General features: G+C 42.4%; 3 protein-coding genes across 3 annotated transcripts; all 3 read right to left on the bottom strand.

Annotated features, from left to right (window-relative positions):
- Positions 1–7746: 7746 nt before the first annotated feature.
- On the bottom strand, positions 7747–12426 carry LOC118366488 (transmembrane protease serine 3-like). Its single transcript, XM_035749112.1, has 11 exons — positions 12379–12426; positions 12032–12148; positions 11744–11867; positions 11454–11579; positions 11273–11319; positions 11024–11189; positions 10602–10771; positions 9991–10086; positions 9713–9855; positions 9383–9532; positions 7747–8689 (listed from the first exon to the last, which is right to left on the bottom strand). The coding sequence occupies exons 1-11, from the start codon at positions 12413–12415 to the stop codon at positions 8645–8647; spliced, it is 1221 nt and encodes a 406-aa protein (XP_035605005.1). The 5' UTR covers positions 12416–12426; the 3' UTR covers positions 7747–8644.
- A 1112-nt stretch (positions 12427–13538) lies between these two features.
- On the bottom strand, positions 13539–14810 carry LOC127914893 (junction-mediating and -regulatory protein-like). The gene is made up of 3 exons (XM_052492646.1): positions 14359–14810; positions 13659–13893; positions 13539–13558 (listed from the first exon to the last, which is right to left on the bottom strand). Exons 1-3 carry the CDS (start codon positions 14425–14427, stop codon positions 13539–13541), a joined length of 324 nt encoding a protein of 107 aa, XP_052348606.1. The 5' UTR covers positions 14428–14810.
- Positions 14811–16242: 1432 nt separating this feature from the next.
- Positions 16243–20376, bottom strand: fgf9 (fibroblast growth factor 9). Its single transcript, XM_052492615.1, has 4 exons — positions 19676–20376; positions 17786–17917; positions 17462–17565; positions 16243–17348 (listed from the first exon to the last, which is right to left on the bottom strand). Exons 1-4 carry the CDS (start codon positions 19827–19829, stop codon positions 17166–17168), a joined length of 573 nt encoding a protein of 190 aa, XP_052348575.1. The 5' UTR covers positions 19830–20376; the 3' UTR covers positions 16243–17165.
- Between the last annotated feature and the right edge of the window lie 6998 nt (positions 20377–27374).

Genomic DNA, 27374 nt, shown 5'->3' with positions numbered 1-27374 from the left:
TACAACTTCTGTGGGTATGAGGATGTGTGCTTGAGTCAGTAAATGAGTCTGTTTGAGTAGAGATAAGGTTGAGTGTTGTTGAATTTGTGCAGTGGTGCAAAAAGTACCCAATTGTCATACTTAAGTAAAAGTAAAGATACCTTAATAGAAAATGACTCAAGTAAAAGTGAAAGACACCCAGTAAATTATGACTTCAGTAAAAGTCTAAAAGTATTTGGTTTTAAATATACTTAAGAATCAAAAGTAAATGTAACTGCAAAAATATACTTCAGCATCAAACGCAAAAGTACAAGTATAAATAATTTCAAAGTGCTTATATTAGGCAAAACAGATGGGACGATTATCTCGTTTTTTAAATTCACGGATATTCAGGGGATATTCAGGGGCACTCTGCCATAGCAGAGGTAGTAGGGTTGACCAGGGATGTTCTCTTGATAAGTGTGTGAATTGGACTATTTTCTTGTCCTGCTCAGCATTCAAAAATACTTTTGGGTGTCAGGAAAAATGTATGGAGTAAAAGGTACATTATTTTCTTTAGGATTGTAGTGGAGTAAAAGTTAAAGTTGTCAAAAATATAAATAGTAAAGTAAAGTACAGACATCCCAAAAATGTACTTAAGTAGTACTTTAAAGTCTTTTACTTAAGTACTTTATAATACTGAATTTGTGTCTTGTCTCGGTTTGAAGTTTCGTGCAGTCTCTTTTTCCAATTAAACTAGTGGCTTTGCCATAGTGGCCTGCACTCTCAAAAGGCTGCAGTATTAACCTTGAAAGAGAACAAGAATCTAGGCCTACAGAGATAGGAAGACAACGGATCACTGTTTATCTTCTGTAAAACTGGGGGTAGAGGTTCTCCATACATAATGTTTTAGTTGTTATATTTACAGAATTTCAAGAACGTCTAAACTACAGCATCTATCCTCTTGCTTGACAAATCTTATTTGTAATTGAACGGAGTTGGACTTTGCAGCAAGGCTAACCCCGAATTAAGATGCAACCATGTGTAACAGATCTCGTCCTCCTCTTCTGAGGAGGAGTAGCGAGAAGGATCGCAGGACCAATTTGCAGCCTGGTAAGTGTTCATGATGTAATATTTAATGAATCAAACTGAACAGAACACTGGAACAAAACAATAAACGCGAATAACTGAAAACTGAAACAGTCCTGTCTGGCGACATACACAAAGACAGAAAATAAACACCCACGAAACAAAGGTGGAAAAAGGCTCCCTAAGTATGATTCTCAATCAGAGACAACTAACGACACCTGCCTCTGATTGAGAACCATACTAGGCCGAACACAGTAACCAACATAGAAAAACAAACATAGACTGCCCACCCCAACTCATGCCCTGACCATTCTAAAACAAAGACAGAACAAAGGAACTAAGGTCAGAACGTGACAGCGTGTATTTTCCAATCAATGAGAATATACGAGCCATGAAAATATGCAGTAGGGAGAACAAGTATTTGATACACTGACGATTTTGCAGGTTTTCCTACTTACAAAGTATGTAGAGATCTGTAATTTTTTTGTCATAGGTACACTTCAACTGTGAGAGACGGAATCTAAAACAATAAAATGCAAATTAATTACTTAAAAATCATACAATGTGATTTTCAGGATTTTTGTTTTAGATTCCGTCTCTCACAGTTGAAGTGTACCTATGTTAAAATTACAGACCTCTACATGCTTTGTAAGTAGGAAAACCTGCAACATCGGCAGTGTATCAAATACTTGTTCTCCCCACTGTATGGATCTTTGTCATATTAGAGCTGTGTTATTACTCAACAGGAGAGAGGAGTGGAGGTGAGGAATGAGTGAAAAATACTAATTTGTGAGTGTTACAACAATCACCTTTCAAGGTAATGAAGCTGCAGAGAGAGTGCAGATGGGGCTCCAGGGAATACAGATGTCTGTTGGTTGGTGAACACAATTAGCTGCAGAGCGGAAAGCACCATTGCCTCAACAGAGACCAGCCTCCATTGTACTGGAAGAGACAAGTCTTAATTGTGCCTTTGAATTACTTGACATCTGCAAGGAGCACATTTAAAAACAAATCTGTCTCCCTCCATTTAGTATGTATGGTATGTTACATTTCGTAGGGTATGTATTAATTTGTGGATGTCCATCATCCATTTGGTATGATATGTTAAGAATTGCAATTTGTACAATATGTTATGAATGTACAATACGTATGATATGTTACAAATTTCAATTTGTTGTGGCTAACGTTAGCTTGGTAGCTAACTCTAACGTTAACTAGGTGGCTAATGTTAGCTAGGCTAGGGGTTAGGGAACTTCTTAGGGCTGAGATCCCGCTAGCGGGATCGATATGACAACAGCCAGTGAAAGTGCAGGGCGCCAAATTCAAAACAACATAAATCCCATAATTAAAATTCCTCAAACATACAAGTATTTCACACCATTTTGAAGATACACTTCTTGATAATCCCACCACAGTGTCCAATTTCAAATATCAAGCATCACAAACAATTATGTTTGTGAGAGATCAGAGTAAAGTCACAGAAAAACACAGCCATTTTTCCAGCCAAAGAGAGAGGTCACAAAAATCAGAAATAGAGATAGAATTCATTACTAACCTTTGATGATCTTCATCAGATGACACTCATAGGACTTCATGCTACACAATACATGTATGTTTTGTTAGATGAAGTACATATTTATATAAAGAAATCTCAGTATACATTGGCGTGTTATGTTCACTAGTTCCAAAACATCCGGTGATTTTGCAGAGGGCCACATCAATTTACAGAAATACTCATCATAAATGTTGATGAAAAAACAAGTGTTATACATGTGTCACGTCCTGACCTTAGTTCCTTTGTTATATTTCTTGTTTAGGTTGGTCAGGGTGTGAGTTGGGGTGGATATTCTATGTGTTCTAATTTTGGTTTTCTATGTGTTTGGCCTGGTATGGTCCTCAATCAGTGTCAGCTGTCAATCGTTGTCTCTGATTGAGAACCATATTTAGGTAGCCTGTTTTTCCCACTTGATTTGTGGGTAGTTGTTTTCTGTTTTGTGTGTTTGCACCTTACATGACTGTTTTGTTCACTCTCTTTGTTGTTTTGTTATTTAGTGTTCAGTTGATTTATTAAATATTAACATGGACATATACCACGCTGCGCATTGGTCCGATCTTGACTACTCTTCCTCAGATGATGAGGAGAACCGTTACAACATGGAACTTTAGATACACTTCTCCTTAATGCAACCGCTGTGTCAGATTTCAAAAAAGCTTTACGGAAAAAGCAAACCATGCAATAATCTGAGTATGGCTTCTCAAACAAGCCAAAAAGATATCCGCCATATTGTGCAGTCAACAGAAGTCAGATATAACATTATAAATATTCACTTACCTTTGATGATCTTCATCAGAATGCACTCCCAGGAATCCCAGTTCCACAATAAATGTTTGTTTTGTTCGATAATGTACATAATTTATGTCCAAATAGCTCCTTTTGTTAGCGCATTTGGTAAACAAATCCAAAGTCACGAAGCACGTTCACTAGGAGCAGACAAAAAGTCAAAGAGTTCCGTTACAGTTCGAAGAAACATGTCAAACGAAGTATAGAATCAATCTTTAGGATGTTTTCAACATAAATCTTCAATAATGTTCCAACCAGAGAATTCCTTTGTCTGTAGACATGTAATGGAACGTGAACAAGCGTCACGAGCTCAAGGCATTCTGGCAGACCTCTGACTCGTTCCCCTCTCATTCTCCCCTACTTCACAGTAGAAGCATCAAACAACGTTCTAAAGACTTTTGACATCTAGTGGAAGCCTTAGGAAGTGCAACATGACCAAAATCCCACTGTATCTTCAATAGGGAATGAGTTGAAAAACGACCAACCTCAGATTTCCCACTTCCTGGTTGGATTTATTTATCATGTTTTTGCCTGCCATATGAGTTCTGTTATACTCACAGACATCATTCAAACAGTTTTAGAAACTTCAGAGTGTTTTCTATCCAAATGTACTAATAATATGTATATACTGGTATTGAGTAGCAGGCAGTTTACTCTGGGCACCTTATTCATCCAAGCTACTCAATAGGTTAAATGGTTCATGTTAGGGTTAGGGAAAGGTTTAGCTACACGCTAAGTAGTTGCAAAGTATCTAAAAAGTAGTAAGTGGTTGCAAAGTAACTAATTAGAGAAAATGCTAAAGTTGTCTGTGATGAGATTCAAGCAAGCAACCTTTGAGTTGCTAGACGTTCGGGTTATTTGCCGGAAGATACCTTCAGTCTTATGTGAGCATACCAAATGTAATAACATGTCATTCTAATTTGAGTGTTTAGTATGTTACGTCTAGTCTATGAGAGCAGGCTGAACAGACTGAGTTCAACCTTATTAGGATGGAAGAATAAAGTGGGAATTGATTTGAACCAATTTCATTTGTAAAAATAGTATAAGAGGGGACAAAATCACATCACAGTAAATAGAGGATGTGTGAGCGATCGGCATAGGCTGACAAACAGAAATTCATTTTTGAGTACAAGTCCTGTGTCTGAATGCTTCTCACTTATCTTGGCTGTCAGGTAAAGGTCAGAATTGGGGAGAAGTGAGAACGTCAGTGTACAGGTCAGCTTTGTCACCATAGGAATTGCCAACTTTAACATTAAAATAACAAGATGACTAAACTCAGATGGTCATAAAGATTTGGGGAAACTAGGGGTGGTATTTTGTCACAATGGTGGAATGGAAATATGGGTCCTTTGTGATACCAATCAAGCTGTGCTGGTATAGTATTACCATATGAGTGCTGTCAAACCTTATTCTCTATGAGTCAACCACAATGGAAAAAACAATGAGAAAGTTTAAGTGACAAAAATAGATTTGATGAGTCTACATGGGTAGTTATTTCTTAAGGGCCCAAGTGCTGTACTGTCACTTCCTGTTGGATTTGGTCCCCATCCACCAATTATCCTGGGGCAGTATCTGTATCAAATCACATTATAATAACACAATCACACACACATTGTAGCCTTGGATTTTGAGGAAAACATGGACACATCAGGATCTTTACCATTTTTATAAAACAGATTCAAGCGATGTGCCCAGAAATCAGTGGTGTTAGGTACCTAAGTAAAAATACTTTAAAATACTACTTATGTCATTTTTTGTGGTATCTATACTTTACTTTACTAATGATATTTTTGACAACCTTTACTTTTACTCCACTACATTCCTAAACAAATGAATGTACTTTTTACTCCATACATTTTCCCTGACACCCAAAAGTCTATTTTGAATGCTTAGCAGGACAGGAAAATGATCTAATACACACACTTATCAAGAGAACATCCCCAGTCCTCCCTACCGCCACTGATCTGGCAGACTCACTAAACACAAATGCTTCGTTTGTAAATTATGTATTCGTGTTGAAGAGTGTCACTAGCTATCCATAAATGTAAAATCAAGAAAACCATGCCATCAGGTTTGCTTAATATAAGGAATTTTAAATGATTTATACGTTTACTTTTGAAACAGAAGTATATTTTAGCAATTACATTTACTTTTGATACTTAAGTACATTTATAACCAAATACTTTTAGACTTGTAGTCAGGTAGTATTTTACTGTGTGACTTTCACTTTTACTTGAGTCATTTTCTTATTAAGGTATCTTTACTTTTACTCAAGTATGACAATTGGGTAATTTTTCCAACACTGCCAGAAAAGTAGGCCTATTAGAAAATGTATGATATCTTTGTCTTATCAGTTTTGAACCATCAGAATGAAGCATAGGTACATTACTTGAAGCTGTTATTGAGGTTCTTTTGAAACGTCTCTTGAAGCTGCAAATACAATTTTAACATTGCATGTGCTTCCCTCTGCTGGATACAACCATAACTGCCTAATGAGTATGAATTCTATTTAAAACAAACTATTCTGCCCTTCTCTGATCCCATCTAAAGAACCAACTGTGCCTCTTGATATGATAAATGCTACAAGTTATGCATTTTTCAGTAAATGTTAGGAGTTCAACTGACAACACAGACACACAATCCCTGGCTCATGTGTAAGTTGTACATGACACAAATCGATGCTTGTTGTATTTAAAAGTAGGTTTAACTGTATCAACATTTATTTAAAAGACAGTTAGGCCTACTTCACAAGTGGGAATTCAGATCCCAGTCAGTAACTATAATAATTGTTGTTAGGTAATAGTCTAGTCTACAGACACATTTGATCTATGTGTTAGGTCAGATGGATCAACTTGCTGGCGAGGAGGATGCTGCTGGTAAACAGGATAATTATCTCACTCTACGTGTAGCTAATAGGACTTATTTCAAGCTTAAGCCAATCAACAACTTGGCATGATGACTAACTCAATTGCATCTTGTGGACACACACACACGCACGCACACACACTAACACGCATGCATGCACACACACACACACACACACACACACACACACACACACACACACACACACACACACACACACACACACACACACACACACACACACACACACACACACACACACACACACACACACACACACACACACACACACACACACACACACACACACACACAATGTGCCCACTCTGATTATGACTGACTCCAAGGCTTACACATGGCCATATGGCCCCATGAGAAAAAAATAAGAAACTAGATTTTTACATACAAACATGAGAAGTATGTGTTGTTTGTTTTATGTTCTCTTGTTTTGTATGAAATATTTATGTATAAAAGGTTTGTTATTAAAGTTAGTGGCCCTGTTTTCCATGGTCCATTTAAGTTTTCTAAATATTGAAGACGACAAATAAGAAACAAATTGATATGTCAATTGGTTTTAACAAAAGATACTAAAAATATTTATTTATTTTACTTTGAAACTACAAAATAACTTATGGGTTTCCTTACGCTTTAAAAACTATGGACAAGGTATGAGAGTAATCCATTCTTTGGTTTTGTTAATCTGGCCACTGTTTCAAATGCAAACTTTTAGCATTTGTGGCACAAATCCAATGCAAGTCAATGTTACCTACAGTATATCAGCAATGATGCACTTCATGTAAAAATCATCTATAAGTAACATTGAGTTACACAATACATTTTTATATACTTTTAGGATGATTTGGACATGAGGCGCGAAAATGCTATAGGTACCACTGATTTGCATTTGATTTGTGCCACAAATGCTACAATGTTAGCATTTGTAATGCTGGCCAGGTAAACAACACCAAAGCATGGATTGCTGTCACACCTAGACTGCTTACAGACTGCTTACATGGATTGATGTCACACTTAGACTGCTTACAGACTGCTTACATGAATTGCTGTCACACCTAGACTGCTTACAGACTGCTTACATAGATTTCTGTCCATAGACTGCTTACAGGATCAGGAAATCAATACCTCATTTTGTAATTTGGTTTAACTATCCCTTTAACTATAGCCAAGAATCACAGAAAGCCTAACTAACCCATAGTTAAATTAGTCAAAGGACGCTAAACAGCAGGTCACTGACTTACAGTAGCTACGACATAGTAATATGTTACATTATCAATCACAGTTCGGGTTTAAATTCAAATATACTGAGATATACTTGGTCTTGCACAGCTAATTGATTGCAGTACCCTGATTCTATACAAACATGTCCAGTTTTGCCACAGTGTACACAGTATGTCACACTTTGTAAATCCTTTATAATAATAGCACAGACATCACTCTTTCAAGTGTACAATGTTTATTATAACACAATCACGAGGAACTGAAATAGTACTTAGGCAGTCAGATCAACAATACATAGATACAGTACAAAGTAGATCACAGTCTAAAAACTATATTTTGCACACGTTAATCTTTATTTATGTACACATACATTGAATTGTATTAAAAGTGGAGAGAGCAGTTGGGATCCTCAGACCTCACAGGCAGCATGTTGGTCCTCTGTTTGAGAAGGACTGGAGAACTGGAGGACTTGTACTCTGGCTGATCTAGGGACAGTTTTAAGAATGTTTTCTGAACTCTCCATCTTCTATTCTAATATCATTGCCCAAGTCAGGGCCTTTGTTGTTGGGAAAAGCTGCCCCAACGTACTGTATAGTTTTCATCAAATTTTCCCTCTTATCTTGTGATGTCATTCAGACAACCTGAGATGCACTTAGATCCCCACTGAGTGTTTCTGGCTCGGGTTCAGGTGGGTCTCAGCTGCACGCTCTGTCTCTCACATCTCTACCATCGCTGTCGCTTGTTATCTACTGTTGTTCACTTTTCTCTGTTTGCCTTAGAGCTTGTTATTTTGGAATAAACAATGCCTTACCTCTACTGTTGAATGTGCCACTGCCTTCATTGTGCTTGGTTGTAGCCATGTAGGATACAAACTGACAAAGGTTTAGTGTACTATACTCTACCGTACTCTGATCCAGGTGCTTTTCTAGCCTTTTCTGAGCATCCAACATGTCTATAAGGTTAATGTGTCTTGTTCTGGTGGGTGGTTTGCCTTTGCCTGTCCTGTGAGGGCTGCTGTCACTGTTAGGCCATCCAACCCTGGCCTGTGCTACACATTCAGCATTTGGTTCGTTGGCAGTACTCTTAAGTCCCAGGCAATGTACAATATGATAAACTTTTGATAGAAGTAGCATGTATAAAAAGACTGCCACTAATTCAGTTGTCCGTACTAACTTCCGAGGGGTTCAGCTCCTCTTCTTTCTAGAGATGTAGAAACACAGACACACGAGAAGAGAAACATTGACACGGGTTTGAGTTATACTTCATCTCCACTAGGTGTCAGTGAGGAAGCATAGCGTAAAGCACAGGGTAACGTTCACAAGAGTGAACACACTGAATGTTGCAGACACAACTGTGATGAATAGAGCTGAAATGATTTCTCCCTCTCTGTGTCAGAGAGGCATGTCATATTTCCTATCTGAACGCAACCCTGTACTCTACTGTACAGCCAGCTGCTGGATTTGGGGGAAGGGGAGGCACAGTACTGCTGTCGGTCTTAGTTCTGTGAATCGATGGACAGGAGAACAGCTGGGCTTGTGAAACAGAATAAGAAAAGAGACACGAGGGACAGAAGGGGAGGCTCAAGCATCGTACCCTTTCTCTCCGTCACCATGTGTCCAAGTCTCTCTGCTTCACTGCGGTTGTAATCATCTCTGCTTTGTTGGACACACACTGAGGAATTACGTCCTCATTCATTCATTCATTCATTCATTCATTCATTCATTCATTCTAACTCTCTGACTCTCTCTCCACTAACTCCCATGTTAAATGTCACCCCATGATAAGAAGTTTTATTGGTCAGAACCAAACTCTTGGCCCTTCTCATAAACCCTAAAATACTTGCTCATCAATCACTGCCAGCCCCAATCCCCAACCCCTGCTCCCCTTCCTAACCTCCATCTGTTGGTGGATCCACTTCAGGGACTGGGTGACGCGGGTGTAGACCCCAGGCTTGTTCCTATCAGCACAGCCCTGGCCCCAGCTAGTGGCCCCCACCAATTTCCACACTGAGTCCTCACATGCCAGAGGTCCCCCGCTGTCTCCCTGGGGGCCACAAACACAACAGTAAAACCCCAGGCTCACACAGAAAGGCCCTAGACACAGTTAATATTTTAACAGCAGTGAAAACATATCAGCACATGTATATTTAACGTATATGTAGACTTACACAATCACAAAAGGTCTCACTCTATACTAAGGCTCACCACCATCAGCTTACAGTACCTGGCAGGAGTCTGTTCCTCCCTCCAGGTATCCTGCACAGATCATCCCGGGGGAGATGTAGCCCTGGTAGACGCCTGGCGTGCTGCACGCCTTAGAGGAGATGAGTGGGACCCGGGCAGAGAGCAACGAATCACTAGCATCACCTGGCAAAGAGCAGACTACACTCAGACAAAGTATGCATTTACAAAGAAGAACATTTTAAAACTATATGACTCCTAGACTGACTACTAGTGTGAATAGAGAAACAGCATGTGAGATGCTTAACACCCTAGACTCACCCCCATCTGAAGTGGCCCCCCAGCCTGAGATCCAACACATGGTCCCATCCTCAAAGTCCTCCCCAAAGTTAGGTAGGCAGATGGGCTCCACTAGACCTGAAGCAGGAAAGGAGGACAGGTCACAGAAACAAACTACACTTCCCAGAAACACCTGGGTTAGAAATAGTGATAAAGTAAGAGTTCACTGAGACAATCTACAATTGACCTGATTCTTATTCCTGGAGCAACTAACAAATGGCGAGAAAACAACGCATTCAATAATTAAAAGTGAGCTAGAGTAGAGATACAGGACTGCAGGAAAACAAGAGTAGTAGACAGACCATACACATAATGACATTTCGCTGTCAGAGCCCAGGAAACCTGAGAGAGAGACAGCCAGGTGACCAGAGAGAAGAAGGGGTGTATCGGGGTGAAAAGAAAGAGTGGACAGTGTGAAAAAATGAGGAATGGAGGGAGATGATTAAGGTGGATAAAAAAATAGTTATAGAAACAAAGCATAGGATATACTATGAGCCTCGCACCTGCCTCCATCCCTCCCTCCATTCATAAAGACAAACGGAGGGAGATCAGAGATGTACAGTATGTTAAAAGACAGAGGTGTCCCTACCTACCGTTAAAGGTGAGTGGCTCAGCCAGCTTCATCAGAGCGATGTCATAGTCTAGAGCTTTGGGCCGGTAGCGGCCATGGTAAATAATCTTCTGTACTGCCAGAGCCTGAGCCCCATTCACCGGCTGCTCTGTCAACCCTACATGCACTGCCCACAGTGAGGGGAACGCAAACCTGAGAAAGGAGGAACAGTATGAGATGTGTTGGATTGTGTGTGTGTGTGTGTGTGTGTGTGTGTGTGTGTGTGTGTGTGTGTGTGTGTGTGTGTGTGTGTGTGTGTGTGTGTGTGTGTGTGTGTGTGTGTGTGTGTGTGTGTGTGTGTGTGTGTGTGTGTGTGTGTGTGTGTGTGTGTGTGTGTGTGTGTGTGTGTGTGTGTGTGTTGCATATGATTCTGTGTGTGTGTGTGTTTATTCACTTTCGACTCACCCATACACGCAGTGTGCAGCTGTCAGTATCCAGCTGTCTGCTACGACAGAGCCTCCACACAAGTGTTCACTCTGGAAGTGTAGGCTCACCTGCCAGGGGAACTGGCCCAGTGCTGATACATTACCCCCAACAATACGACTGCTGAACTGGGGTCTGGAGCCGCACTCTGCAGACACATGTACAATATGCGCTTACAATACTAGTATTACCTTTGTGTATAGTTTCCCACTTCCTTAAATATCCACTCACCCAGGCATTTGATTGTGGTCACCGTCCCTGAGCTGCATTGAGTCTTACTGGAGAAAGAGAGTAAATGGTGAGCAAGACGAAGAGAGAGCAGAAGACAGAGATGGTCAGAATATTGATTGAAAAATAATTCAGCAGCAGTCCCTATCAACTCTCTTGTTCTGGTGTGGTGACAGTGGGCTACCTGAGGCTGGTGGCGTTGTGAATCTTGATGGCCTGTTGGCCCGACTGGCTCAGGTTGATTGACACCAGGTTTTGCTGGAAGTCCTGCTCTATAGCAGAGAGGGGGAGGGAGCGGGACTCCACATACCTGAGGGGTGAATAGAATAAGTTATTGGCAATCAATCAGAAACACCCTCTGAAAATGCATCTATTATCACAAGGCGTAGCTTTATCCTGGAACACGCAAGGGCAATGAAAAAGAGGGTTCAAGAAAGCCAGTAACGCATATCATGTTAAATACCCTAGTCGTACCTGGAGTAGCCCAGCTGCTTGCAGGCAGAAAGGCCCAGAGCAGGGTTCCAGTCTTCAGAGCAGACAGTCCTCCACACACCTCCACTCAGCACCTGGAGCACTGAACTCTTTCCACTCAAACGCACTGTACAAACAGTCAGGCCGAGAAGGAGACAGAAGCAGAGACATAGGTAGAGAGAGTGAGGAATAAAGGCTTCTACTGAATGAGTCCCTTGACCAGCTGCGTCTCAATAGTCTAATGTGTGCTTGTCCTTGTATATGTTGAGATAAAACATTAGCTCTGCTCACCACAGCTAAGCTCGTCCTCCCCATTCTCACAGTCCATCACCCCGTCACACTGGGCTGAGCCACTGATGCAGCGGGAAGACGTACCACAGCGGAACTTACCCACACAGCTAAGACCCACTGTGGAGACATGAAACTCCCCTTAACATGCTGTTGGTTGTAAACTGACACCAGGCAACAACACTTTGTTTCTGTCTTTATTGTGCAACCGGGGTTCCAGGCAATGACTGACTTTAAAGCAGGATGGGACCCAAATTGTATAACTGGATAGGGTACATTAATTATTTAAAGAGCTGAGGAAAGTGGTACAATTAATTAATTACAAATGGACTATGTTCGTTAGTGCTCACCTCCCAGCCCAATGCCCAACGTGAGAATAACCACCATGAGGACCGATGCTCCGATCAGCAGCTCCATCCTGCGAGCCACCAACCGGCCACACCATGTCTTCTCCTCTGAGGGATCATGACAAAGGAATTTAGAATTTAAAGAGCCTTCCAGGGCCAACCACTACACTCTTAGAGAAAAACGTGTTTAGTATAACCATACAGGGTTCTTCGGTTTGTCCCCATAGGGGAACTCTTTTTGGTGCTGGGTAGAACCCTTTGCAGAGGGTTCTGTCTTAGAACCCTCTATGTAGGGTTCTTCAAAGAACCCCTGTATATAGTTCTACCTAGATCCCTCTATGTAGGGTTCTGCATTTAAACCTCTATGAAGGGTTCTACCAATAACCATTTTATCTCTGGAAGGTTCTTCCTAGAACCCTCTATAAACAGTTCTACCACACTTATTAGCCTTTAAAATGTAATTATTTAAGACAATACATTGCATATATCATAAGGCCTTTCTTTGAGGGCCAAGTTATACCCTAACACAGTGGTGTTAGGAATATCCTGGTTTACAGGCCAAATCAGGCCTGCAAGTCACATTATGCTGGCTTGCAAAGTGATGTGTAATTGGAATCCAGCCAGAGTTAGGATATCCAACAAGTGGAAATGTTAGTCACCCGCAACCTGCATTCAGAATGACTGCCAGTGTACCGAAGATTGAATACTGAGACCAACTCAAACATCTAAACTGGAACAACCAACTCAGTAACAGGTGCAATAAATCCAAAGACTGACAGATTGGATTAGTTTAGAAAACAGTATATTAATTGTCTTCGTATAGCATAAAATGTATCAACCAATCAATGTACATGCAAAAACACAAATATTACAGTAAAACAAACAATTATGAAAATCTCCCTGCAATTGACCATAACGGGAAATGTTATATATGGTTCTATGTAGAACCCTTCTTGCTTTTCAAATAATCCTTCTTTGCTTTCCAAAGAATCATCAAAGAACCCTTTCTTCCAAAAACGTTTCTTATGATGTTAAAGGTTCTAGATAGACCCCTGTGCCTTACAAGAACCCTTGTCTTCCAAAATGGGTTCTTCTGATCAAAACGGTTCTTGGTTGAACACCCTCCGTAAATAACCATTTTGGAACACTTTTCCCATGTTCATTCAAATGTCGGCATAGAATCCTATAATCCACAATGGTGAACTCTTACCTATTACATCTCACACTCCTCTCTTTGAGAGACCGTCAGCAAATGTACAGGTAAAGGAGTCCCAGTCTCTTACCATTCATGAAAGGCTGGACCTTAGTGATTGGCATGGCTGGACTTGGTGGGGCAGGGGGCGGGGCTTTGGGCTCAGTGGTGGGTTCAGGTTTGGCAGTGTCGGGTAGAGGGGTGTCATTGGGGCTGTCGAGGGAACTGACATTCAATGTGGTCGGGGTATCGACCGTCGGAAGGTCGTCATCAGTCACAGACACCACCTCTATCCTCCATGTGTCTGTCTGCTCTGCCTCAGTGGCCTATGGGATGATATGGATATTGACCCAACGCTTATACTACTCATCGACTTATAGTGTAGAGCCACGCGAATAGCTAACATAGACATGTAAGACAAAGCTCTTGACCATGTGGCTTGCTAATATAACTTTAACATAATCGGAAGTAATTTCTGAACATGCATACACACTTAGAATAAAGGGTTCCAAAAGGGTTCTTCGGCTGTCCCCATAGGGTAACATTTTTTGGTTCCAGCTAGAACCCTCTATGGAAAGGGTTTTACATGGAACTCAAATTGGTTCTACCTGGAACCAAAAAGAGCTCGTCAAAGGGTTCTCCTATGGAGACAGTAGAAGAACCATTTTAGGTTCTAGATATAACTTGTTTTTGTAAGAGTGTAGGACTAAGCTCATTCACTTCTCTGAACTGAAGTAGGTAACTATTCACTATACTAACCATGGACACACACAGGCTGGTAAGATTCTTACCGTGACAGTGGCTGTGCTCTCCTCAGCAGCAGGAGCTGCTAGCTCCTCAGTGTTCTCTTGGTCTGCCATGTCTTCGCTCACACCCTGTCATCTATTGTACAGTCCATCTCAGAGCAGTTGACAGAAACACGGCATGGAATGAAAGAGCGGAGGAGAAAGAGGAGAAGAAAGACGGATGGGAGCGCAAAGTACAGAATAGACCAGATGAAAGACAGAAGAAAAGAGGTGAAAAGGCGAAGACCCAAATAGATAAAAGAAGAAAGGCTTGAGAAAACCAATCTGTAGATTGCCGCTAAGATGACCAGCTACTTTTCTGGCCAACCTAGTGACCATTAGATGCCGGTAGTAATTATCTTGATCCTCTCCACCATTGAGTCTTTTTCTTCCAATCCCGATACCAAATGAAAACACAGTTCTATCCCTTTCTCTCTCCCTTAATGGGAGGTCTTATATCTACTGCCTTGCCTGAACCCACGCTCACCGCTCAGACACAAAGGGACACCTGAGCAGGCGAGTTCTGATCGAAGAGGCCTGCCACTCAGCGAGGGGATCAAATGATCCCAAGCCTCCCCCTCCAGGGGTAGGGTTACACGTGGCACGGGGTGTGTGTCTCTCCCTGTACCGGACCACAGCACACGGAAATAGAGGGTGACGTGGTCACCTGTCCTTACAGTCTAGGCCGAACATAACGGCCAGCTGACAGTCTGTTAGTCTATAGGGTTTAGATCACTCAGATGTTCCCAGAAAAGCAATCTCCAACAAAAATATAGTCAGTCTTATTAATAATGTATCATTAAGTCATGAGCAGTGTATTAATATGGCTTTAAATAATAATAAATGTGTCAGACGTAGTAAAAAAAAATGTACAAAATCAAAAAGAACGAGAATGAAGAAGGAATATGACAATAAATTAACAGAAACCGACCCCAAGTAAATTTGTTCTTTATATTGCGTATTGTGGTGGAATCTTTCTCTCATATTGGAGGTCCAGTGAGAGGTCTGAGGTGACTTGAAATCCTGGGTGGTGAATCTATCTCTCCTCACCACGTCTCTCTGGCAAGCACGTATGTCTTATTCAGTGAGGTGTGCATCAGTCCCTGAGAGAGAGGGGTAGAGGGCGGGGGTCAGAGTGTGTGTAGAATAAGTAGAGGAATAGACCTCATAACCTATGTATATGTACACTTCCCTTTGTACATACACTTAGGTTGGGGTCATTAAAACTCGATTTTCAACCACTCCACAAATGTCTTGTTAACTATAGTTTTGACAAGTCGGTTAGGACATCTACTTTGTGCATGACACAAATCATTTTTCCTAAAAAAATTTACAGACAGATTATTTCACTTATAATTCACTGTATCACAATTCCAGTGGGTCAGAAGTGTACATACACTAAGTTGACTGTGCCTTTAAACAGCTTGGAAAATTCCAGAAAATGATGTCATGGCATTAGAAGCTTCTGATAATTTGAGTCAATTGGAGGTGTACCTGTGGATGTATTTCAAGGCCTACCTTCAAACTCAGTGCCTCTTTGCTTGACATCATGGGAATATCAAAAGAAATCAGCCAGGACCTCAGATTTAGAAATGTAGAAATGTTCAGAATTATCTTACTGTATCTTCTCACATAGAATTAAATTACTGCTGTCATCATTCACCATTCAGTTCCTATTGGGCAAAAACATAAACTAAAACACAACTGAAACCAACTGTAAATGCATTCAACGAGTCTGTAGTCACAAGCTTGATGAAGTCATTGCGTGCTAGGAATATGGGACCAAATACTAAACTTCGGACTACTTTTTAAGTGTGTGTGTGCGGGGAGGGTGACATTTTTTGCTGGAGTATAGAACCAAACAAATATTTATTTTTGCAACACTGTCCAAATACATACAGAGGGAAGTGTATATTCATAGTAGATTGTAATAAATATCAAGGCTGGCTGCAGGCATATGAACATAAGTGGTCGCATAGGGCTGCCTTTCCCAAAACCCCCAAAATTGGGTTGTACATCAGCAGTTTTTCTCTTGTTATGTCCGTCACTGACAGTCACACTCACTCAGATATTATCAACATGGCATAAGACACGGAAAAATGGGTAGATATTCAGGAAATGTGCTGTAAAACTGCTATTTTGTTCTCTCAAAATGTATAGAATTACATAATTTAAAAAAATAAAATGGCAACATTTGGTAACATGTTCTCTACTTCTGATGGCAAAATGTGTAGAATTGCAGGAAATTAACTTTTCAACCACCATCACTTTTCTTTCAACCATCATGGGGGGGCCACTAAAATGTTTTGCCCAGTGAGTTGGGGAGCCCCCCAAACAAATCCCGCTTAGGGCCCCCAAAAGGCTAGGGCCAACCCTGATAAATATAATAAATAATGTGAAAAGTTGAAAAAAGGCAAGTGTAATGACCACAACTCAATCTGACTGAAACTGTAGATTTAAAAAACTCATATTTTTGTCCATAAATATCTTCATATTTCGAACACATGTTCGAAATCCAGTCCAGTCCAGTTACATCCAATTATGCTAACAGAGCATCACAAGGACCGTGTGTGTGTTGACCCTTAGAGTTAGTCTACCATTATATGTCAATTTGCTTTTCTTCAGTTGCTACACTGTTTCCAATGTAATTTCAAGTATATCAGTCACACTGGGTAAAAGCGTGAAATGCCCAACAGTTTGGGTTATTTCAATGTTGCAGGGATTTACAGGATTCTCCTCACAGTTACAGTTGTGACCCCTGGGTTGGGGTCAGTGGTTGTAGAAAGGTTGTAAAAGGGTTGCACAGGGGTTACTTATGGAGCTCTGCGAGGGAGGAAGTGTGTGCAGGGCTGGAGTCTCCCAACGCTGGTCCCCCTCTTGGCCTCTCCTTTATGAGACAGGGCCAAGTAGATGCCTGGATGAGACAGGGAGGAAAAGGTGGTGTAGTGGTTCTCCTCCAGGCTCTCCTTGAACAGACAGTCAGATGAGAACTGTACCTGCGGGTGGACAAGATGACATGATCAGAAAAGCAAATGTCTTTGTTTCATTACTATACCCCATTTATAACAGTCACGTTAGAGTCATGTTAGATGTACTCAATTGTACTCACTGCTCCGTGTGCGATGCCCTCTTGGCTCATACAGATATACAAGCCAGTCTTGATGCCTCTGATGCCCACAACACCACGCTTCATGGCAAACACCTTCAGCAAGCCTGCAGGATGCAAGGGATGGTGAGATACAGTCTAACGCAGAGTGACACACACACACACACACACACACACAACAGGTTAATGATCTTACATCAAGGGCTTCCAGGTCTGTTTCAAATCTGTTCTCTGAAATGGACAGTTCCTCTGACACAACTGATATACAGAACAACTGATATACTGTATATTGTTGTCATCAATTAAAGGGAGTTCAGCAGAACATACTATGTTCAGTTGGTTCATGCACTCCTCCTACAGTTCCATTGGACAGGACCTGGAGATGGTATCCTATCCCAACACGGCAGTACAGCAGCTGTTGTTTGACCAATCCTCTGATTGGATGAGGAGGTGGCACACCTGCAGAGAGAGAGAGAGAGAGAGAGAGAGAGAGAGAGAGAGAGAGAGAGAGAGAGAGAGAGAGAGAGAGAGAGAGAGAGAGAGAGAGAGAGAGATAGATAGAGGGGGTGTGAGTGAGAGATAGATAGAGGGGGAGCGAGAGAGAGAGGGAGAGAGGGAGAGAGAGAAAGAGAGAGAGAGAGAGAGAGAGAGAGAGAGAGAGAGAGAGAGAGAGAGAGAGAGAGAGAGAGAGAGAGAGAGAGAGAGAGAGAGAGAAAGAGCGTGGGTGTAAGAAATAAAACTGTGGACACGTGCATCTTATCAGCGGAGCTAAAGGTCTTGTCACGTACTGACCGTAGTTCCTTTTTTATGTCTCTGTTTTAGTTTGGTCAGGGCGTGAGTTGGGGTGGGCATTCTATGTTTTTCTTCTATGTTTTGTATTTCTGATTTTGGTCTGGTATAGTTCCCAATCAGAGGCAGCTGTCAATCGTTGTCTCTGATTGAGAACCATCCTTAGACAGCCTAAGGATGGTTGCGCATTGGTCTGATCTTTCCTATTCCTCCTCAGAAGAGGAGGAAAACCGTTACAGAACTACCCACCAAAAAAGGACCAAGCAGCGTGGTAACCAGGAGCAGAGGGTTCTGGACTCCTGGACTTGGGAGGAGATACTGGAAGGCAAGGGACCCTGGGCACAGGCTGGGGAATATCACCGTCCCAAGGAAGATCTGGAGCCAGCGAGAGCTGAGCGGCGGTGATATGAGGTAAGGCAGCGCAACAGGCACGAGAGGCAGCCCCCAAAACGTTTTTGGGGGGCGGCACACGAGGTGATTGGCGGAGTCAGGCGATAGACCTGAGCCAACTCCCCGTGCTTACCGGAAGAAGCGCATTACTGGTCAGGCACCGTGTTATGCTGTCAAGCCCACGTGTCACCAGTACGCGCTCATAGCCCGGTGCGCTATAGGCCAGCCCCCCACAAGTGCCATGCGAGAGTGGGCATCCAGCCAGGGCGTATTGTGCCGGCCCAGCGTGTTTGGTCTCCGGTACGCCGTTTTGGCCCAGGGTATCCTGCGCTGGCTCTGCGTGCTGTGTCTCCGGGGCGCTGGGAGGGTGCAGTGCGTCCTATGCCTGCGCTCCGCCCGTGCCGGGCGAATGTGGGTATTGAGCCGAAGGGAGAGGTGTGAGTGGTATGCACCAGAGCTCCAGTGCTCACCCACAGCCCGGTTAAACCTGTGCCTGCACTCTGGAGGGTCCGGGCTAAAGTGGTCATCCAGCCTGGAGGAGTGGTGCCAAGGCTGCGCACCAGAGCTCCAGTGCTCCCCCACAGCCAGGTCCATCCGGTGCCTCCCCCATGCACCAGTCCTCCTGTAGGTCTCCCCAGCCTGGTGGGTTCTGTGGCAGCCCCACGCACCAGGCTGTCTTTCCGTCTCCTCCCTCCAAGTTCACCCGTATGTAAGGAGCTGCCAGAGCCGCCCGTCTGTCCGGAGCTGCCAGAGCCGCCCGTCTGTCAGGAGCTGCCAGAGCCGCACGTCTGTCAGGAGCTGCCAGAACCTCAGTCACAACAGTTTAAAGCGGTCTGGCATAGGAACTTCACAACAGGTGTTTTTTTTTACCTTTAACTTTCTAATGAACAAACATCCAACAAACACCAGCAGCCGGTTGGGAGGTCATTATGTTACAGTATGTAGGGCCAACAGTATATAGGAAAACCTCTGGGCCCTAGTAATATTATATCAGCATGATGCAAGAAGACACAACATTTCCTCTCATGTTGTTCTCACCTTTCTGCTTTGGGTCTTTCATTGACAACATCCAGAGGCCTCGCAGTTGATTTCCCTGGTCTTCATTTGCATCTGCACAGTGATAATCCATACACATGGCCAGTAGCATCATCAGGCAGGGGAACAGCAGGTAGGCATCCATAGTGATCAGCATTAGATGCCAGACCTGGGTTCAAATACATGTGTATTTGAGTATCTGTTATGTCAAATACTTTTCTCTGTGTATTTGATTATGTTCAAATACACAGCCCAAAACAATAACTTTTATTTGAGTGAATGGTTATTTGTAAAAACCAAATAGTCTACCAAAATGTATTTGAGATTATTTTCTAATACTTATTTCAAATACCTGGGTAATATGCATGGGAGTGTATTTGAGTCAGTGTATTTGACTATTTTCAAATACTCTCCAAGTGTATTTACAAATACATTGAAACATTCAACTACTTGCCTATTCAAATAAAATAGATCTGAATACTTACTTTGAATGTATGTGAAAGTAATTGCGATATTTGAAATAGTACTTGAACCCTGGTCTGTTAGATACAAATCAATGGGCACCAGTTCCATTCTGCCATGTTGACTGCAAAGGCTAATACAGTGACGTTAAGAACACAGTCCTTCCATTCGACCCACTCTGTCACCAGACCCACCAGTCAAGTTGTGGTGTTGCGGCTGTCAAAGTGCACTCAACCCTTGATACTTTTCCTAATCCTCCTCCAACCAATGCTGCTGAACGAGATGTACTCCAGTCAAAATAAACACCCCTGCTCCTCATGGTCAGTGTGCCTTCTCTCTGCCCTATCCACTTCCTCCCCTCTCATTTTGCTTTGACACTGCACACACACACACACATACACACCACTGTCCGTATGCCATCACATTTATAATATACACTTTGCTCTATGTCTCTTTTGAGAGGTGGCCCTGGTTAGACTTACAGTACATGCCCTTCCCATGTCACTAATTGTTCAAATACAGATTAACCTGATGAAGAGTTTTGTTCTAAAAGATATACCATTAGAATGCTGTAACACTAACCTGATTTGAGTTGGCATACTATCACTATTTTGAATAAGTTTATCAGGGAAAAGTACAGACACAGATAAACCTAATGACGTTGTTGTTTGGGTATGCGTGTGTGTCTTTGACAGTCTTTTGACATACAGTGTTTGAGATTCTAAGACACATAGGCATTATAATAAACAGCAATATTGCTTCTGACAAAATATGCATGCTTTATCACAGGGGTACTCAACACTTAATCTACGAGGTCCGGAGCCTGCTGGTTTTCTCTTCTACCTGATAATTAATTGCACACACTGGGTGTCCCGGGTCTTAATCGGTCCCTGATTAGAAAAATGCAACTGCTTCGAGGTCCAGAGTTGAGTTTGAGGGCTTTATCAGATAAAAATGAAATAAAAACTCATCCTCATTCTCTGCCCACCAGACATGCATGCGTAAGGCTACTGTACCCTACAGTATCGGTGAGATTGCATGGCAGGCCTAATCACTGGTCTGTGCTGGTCTGCAATCAAAGACACAGAGAGAGAGAGTGTGATTAAGTGCATTTAGGCTGGTTATTACATGTCTCAAACAAGATTCAAATCTGGTGGTGATACGTTTGTTGAGTAGACCCTCACCTGACCTTTGAGTCTGAAAAAATGTGAGACTGATCATTGAGATAAAGCAAGGAAAACCCCATCTCGTCTTTATCTTTATGAGACTGACGTCTGTCTGTCTGTGAGCCAAATCGTATCGTTCAGATAAGTGAAAGGTCGATTGATAAAGAAAAGTAAACAGGTGGTCCTGTGATCATTCTTTGAATTATTGTCATTTTAAATAGCAGGTGAAATAATTACTGATGATAAACAATTATGTACCATTTAGCTTTTTGTTATCAATAAAAATGATCAAAACGATGATCCTCATCATCATCATGAAAATTGTATACTGAATGTTCCCCTGCTCAGACAGTTCATTGCACCATCACAGATGCCCCTCTCTCGCATGCCTGCCTCAACTGGGGCAACAATAGAGATTCCTGTTTTTCTACAGTCAAAAACTACAATAGCCACAAGGCTGTTGACAATCAAAGCAGCCTGACTGCAGTTGTTTAACACAGAATTCAGCCTATTTCCTGTAGTCTAAAAATTATTAAATGTTTTGTGTCATGTAATAAACTTCATATTCGATTTCTACTTCAAATGGAGCAGACTTAATATCAGTAGTAACATATATTAAATCATATGAAATAATGTCATTCAAATAAGTTCACCCACATAAGTACACCCACAATTTCCCCACCTTCTGGGAAAACACGGGGGAGTTCTCAAAGACTGCTAACCTACAAAGCATTACATGGCTTGCTCCTATCTATGTTTCCGATTTGGTCCTGCCGTACATACTGTAACTACATGTACGCTATGGTCACAAGACGCAGGCCTCCTTACTGTCCCTAGAATTTCTCAGCAAACAGCTGGAGGCAGGGCTTTCTTCTATAGAGTTACATTTTTATGGAATGGTCTGCCTACCCATGTGAGAGACGCAGACTCGGTCTCGACCTTTAAGTCTTTATTGAATACTCATCTCTTCAGTAGGTCCTATGATAGAGAGTCGTCTGGTCCAGGGGTGTGAAGGTGAACGGAAAGGCACTGGAGCGACTGTCTCTGCCTGGCCGGTTACCCTCTCTCCACTGAGATTCTCTGCCTCTAACCCTATTACGGGGGCTGAGTCACTGGCTTACTGGTGCTCTTCCATGCCGTCCCTAGGAGGGGTGCGTCACTTGAGTGGGTTGAGTCACTGACGTGATCATCCTGTCCGGGTTGGCACCCCGCTCGTGTTAATACCGTGGGGGAGATCTTCGTGGGCAATACTCGGCTTTGTCTCAGTTGGTGGTTGAAGATATCCCTCTAGTAGTGTGGGGGCTGTGCTTTGGCAAAGTGGGTGGAGTTATATCCTGCCTGGTTGGCCTTGTCCGGGGGTATCGTCGGACGGGGCCACAGTTCTGACCATAATTTTACCCTCCTAATTCCTGTTTACAATCAAAAATTAAAGCAGAAAGCACCAGTGACTAGATCAATAAAAAAAAGTGGTCAGATGAAACAGGTGCTAAGCTACAGGACTGTTTTGTTAGCACAGACTGGAATGTGTTCCGGGATTCCTCCAATGGCATTGAGGGGTACACCACATCTGTCATCGGCTTCATCAATAAGTGCATCGATGATGTCGTCCCCACAATGACCGTACGTACATTCCCTAACAGAAGCCATGTATTACAGGCAGCATCCGCACTGAGCTAAAGGCTAGAGCTTTTAAGGAGCGGGACTCTAACTAAATCCCGTTATGCCCCCCGACGAACCATCAAACAGGCAAAGTGTCAATACAGGATTAAGATTGAGTCGCACTACACCGGCTCTGACGCTTGTCGGATATGGCAGGGCCTGCAAACCATTACAGACTACAAAGGGAAGCACAGCCGAGAGCTGCCCAGTGACATGAGCTTACAGGATGAGCTAAACTTACTTCTATGCTCGCTTCGAGGCAAATAACACTGAAACGTGCATGAGAGCACCAGCTGTACCAGAAGACTGTGTGATCACGCACTCCATAACTGATGCGGGTAAGACTTTTAGACAGGTCAACATTCACAAGGCCGCAGGGCCAGACGGATTACCAGGACGTTTACTGCGAGCATGCACTGACCAACATAGTGCCTGAGCCCAAGAACACTAAGGTAACCTGCCTAAATGACTACAGACCTGTAGCACTCACATCTGTAGCCATGAAGTGCTTTGAAAGGCTGGTCATGGCTCACATCAACACCATTATCCCAGAAATCCTAGACCCATTCCAAATTGCATACCACCCAAAAAATCTGCAGATGATGCAATCTCTATTGCACTGCCTTTTCCCACCTGGACAAAAGGAACACCTATGTGAGAATGCTATTCATTGACTACAGCTCAGCGTTCAACACCACAGTGCCCTCAAAGCTCATCAATAAGCTAAGGACCCTGGGACTAAACACCTCCCTCTGCTACTGGATCCTGGATATCTTGACGGGTTTCTGTATAGCACTTTGTGACATTGGCTGATGTAAAAAGGGCTTTATAAATACATTTGATTGGAGTGAATTTCACACTACTATTTGATAATAATTAGATTGTACGGCTAGTATAAATGTCCTGCTTAATATAATGGTAGTGTTATCGTTGTAAATCAACTGCATTATACTTAAACAATGCATCAACTTCAACCCGTAAAATGTCTCTTTATAGGTAGCTTTGCTACAGTCTTTGCTACTGCTGCATCCAAAATATGTATTGTGCAATGATCACAACCAAATATTATTATCCTAGCGACCTTTCAAGCAATAATCAAAAATTGGAAGTATATGAGAACCCCAAAAATGTTTTTTGTTTAGAAGTAATAACTACGTACATCTAGGATAAATTGAATGGGTGCAGATGGTTGAACCACTTGTTAATGATGTGAATTGTGACTTGGAGTATACACTACCGTTCAAAGGTTTGGGGTCACTTAGAAATGTCCTTCTTTTTGAAAGAAAAGCTACATTTTTGTCCATTAAAATAACATCAAATTGATCAGAAATACAGTGTAGATATAGTTAATGTTGAAGATGACTATTGTAGCTGGAAACGGCAGATTGTTTATGAAATATCTACATAGGCGTACAGAGGCCCATTATCAGCAACCATTACGTCTGTGTTCCATTGGAACGTTGTGTTTGCTAATCCAAGTTTATAATTTTAAAAGGCTAATTGATCATTAGAAAACCCTATTGCAATTATGTTAGCACAGCTGAAAACTTGTTGTTCTGATTAAAGAAGCAATAAAACTGGCCTTCTTTAGACTAGTTGTGTATCTGGAGCATCAGCATTTGTGGGTTCGATTACAGGCTCAAAGAACTTTCTTCTGAAACTTGTCAGTCTGTTCTTGTTCTGAGAAAAGACGGTTATTCCATGCGAGAAATTGCCAAGAAACTGAATATCTCACACAAAGCTGTGTACTACTCCCTTCACAGAACAGTGCAAACTGGCCCTAACCAGAATAGAAAGAGGAGTGGGAGGCCCCAGTGCACAACTGAGCAAGAGGACAAGTACATTAGAGTGTCCAGCTACAATAGTAATTTACAACATTAACAATGTCTACACTGTATTTCTGATCAATTTGACGTTATTTCAATGGACAGAAAATGTGTTTTTCTTTCAAAAACAAGGACATTTCGAAGTGACCCCAAACTTTTGAACAGTAATGTACCTGGATGCACATGTATCAACTTTGAAACATATTTTCTTTAATTGGACTTGGCGGCGGCGAGCAACTATAGCACAGCGCAATTTGCAGCTATTTTGCACTTGCATGTTGACGCCACTTACGTCAGCGCCTTCATTATTTGGAACATTTGGGACACTTGTTCCGGCTGTGAACCCAGCATGAACCGAGATGAATTCACAAATTGCTTGTTGCGTCACCTCTCCTGAGCAGGGGAACATGACTTGTATGTTATGCTTACCCCTGCTGAGAGCCAGTGGTTTTAGCACATAAAGATAGATACAGTTGAAGTCGAAAGTTTACATACACCATAGCCAAATACATTTAAGTTTTTCACAATTTCTGACATTTAATATTAGTAAAAATGTCCTGTCTTAGTTTACATACGCTCAATTAGTATTTGGTAGCATTGCCTTTAAATTGTTTAATTTGGGTCAAATGTTTCGGGTAGCCTCCCACAAGGTTCCCACAATAAGTAGGGTGAATTTTGGCCCATTCCTCCTGACAGAGCTGGTGTAACTGAGTCAGGGTTGTAGGCCTCCTTGCGCGCACACACTTTTTCAGTTCTGCTCACAAATGTTCTATAGGATTGAGGTCAGGGCTTGTGATGGCCACTCCAATACCTTGACTTTGTTGTCCTTAAGCCATTTTGCCACAACTTTGGAAGTATGCTTGGGGTCTTTGTCCATTTGGAAGACCCATCTGCGACCAAGCTTAAACTTCCTGATTGATGTCTTGAGATGTTGCTTCTATATATCCAAATACTTGGTGAAAATCCTACCTCATGATGCCATCTATTTTGTGAAGTGCACCAGTCGAACTGCAGCAAAGCAACCCCACAACATGATGCTGACATCCCTGTGCTTCACAGTTGGGATGGTGTTCTTCGGCTTGCAATCCTCCCCCCTTTTCCTCCAAACATAACGTTTGCCATTATGGCCAAACAATTCTATTTTTATTTCATCAGACCAGAGGACATTTCTCCAAAAAGTACGATCTTTGACACCATGTGCAATTTGCAAACCATAGTCTGGCTTTTTATGGTGGTTTTGGAGCAGTGGCTTCTTCCTTGCTGAGCGGCCTTTCAGGTTAGGATAATATAGGACTTGTTTTACTGTGGATATAGGTACTTTTGTACCTGTTTCCTCCAGCATCTTCACAAGGTCCTTTGCTGTTGTTCTGGGATTGATTTGCACTTTCGCACCTAAGTACATTCAACTCTAGGAGACAGAATGCGTCTCCTTCCTGAGCGGTATGACGGCTGCATGATCCCATGGTGTTTATACTTGCGTACTATTGTTTGTACAGATGAATGTGGTACCTTCAGGCATTTGGAAATTGCTCCCAAGGATGAACCAGACTTGTGGAGGTCTACAATTGTTTTTCTGAGGTCTTGGCTGATTTCTTTTGATTTCCCCATGATGTCAAGCAAAGAGGCACTGTGTTTAAAGACAGGCCTTGAAATACATCCAAAGGTATACTTCCAATTGACTCAAATGATGTCAATTAGCCTATCAGAAGCTTCTAAAGCCATGACATAATTTTCTGGAATTTTCCAAGCTGTTTAAAGGCACAGTCAACTTAGTGTTTTTTTCTGACCCACTGGAATTGTGATACAGTGAATTATAAGTGAAATAATCTGTCTGTAAACAACTGTTGGAAAAATGATGTGTGTCATGCACAAAGTGGATGTCCTTACCGACTTGCCAAAACTATAGTTTGTTAACAAGAAATGTGTGGAGTTTTAATGACTCCAACCTAAGTGTATGTAAACTTCCAACTTCAACTTTAGGTCTCCATAGCCTTGGTCTCTGGACCCGACAGAGAGTACAGTCATCCCCGGGGCGGTGTGATGCCTGGGAGAAGGTTGAACGCACAGTCATTGGGTCGGTGCGGAGGAAGTGAAGTGGCCTGGGCTTTACTGAAAACCTCCCGGAGGTCCTGGTGCACCTTGAGAATGGTGGAGAGGTCCGGGGCAACTTCGAGCCCACAAGAAGATGTCCCGGGGCAGGCTGCACTGACTTCAGACAATGGGCGTGGCAGGACGAGCTCCAGCCAATAATGGCACCAGCAATCCAGTCTATGATGGGATTGTGTCGCTGTTGCCAAGAAAATCCCAATACCACGGGAACCTGAGGAGACTTAATCAGCATAAATTGGATTGCCTCGCTGTGGTTCCCTGACACTCGTATGTTGATGGGAGTGTTATTGTGAGTGACCCAGCCTATAGAGTGCCCATCCAGCGCTCTAACGTCCATGGTAATGGAGAGGGGCTGAGTGTGGATGCCCAGCTCGGACACCAGGGTAGCATCCAAAAAACTATTATCGGCCACAGAGTCGATAAGTACCTGTAGAGATTTTGATTGGTTCCCCCACAGCAGGAGGGCATGGAAAGGGGTGT

The sequence above is a fragment of the Oncorhynchus keta genome, chromosome 34 (genome assembly GCF_023373465.1).
Source record: "Oncorhynchus keta strain PuntledgeMale-10-30-2019 chromosome 34, Oket_V2, whole genome shotgun sequence".
Taxonomy (NCBI): domain Eukaryota; kingdom Metazoa; phylum Chordata; class Actinopteri; order Salmoniformes; family Salmonidae; genus Oncorhynchus; species Oncorhynchus keta.
Note: the sequence above shows the minus strand (reverse complement) of the source record. Positions and strands in the feature narration are given on the sequence as shown.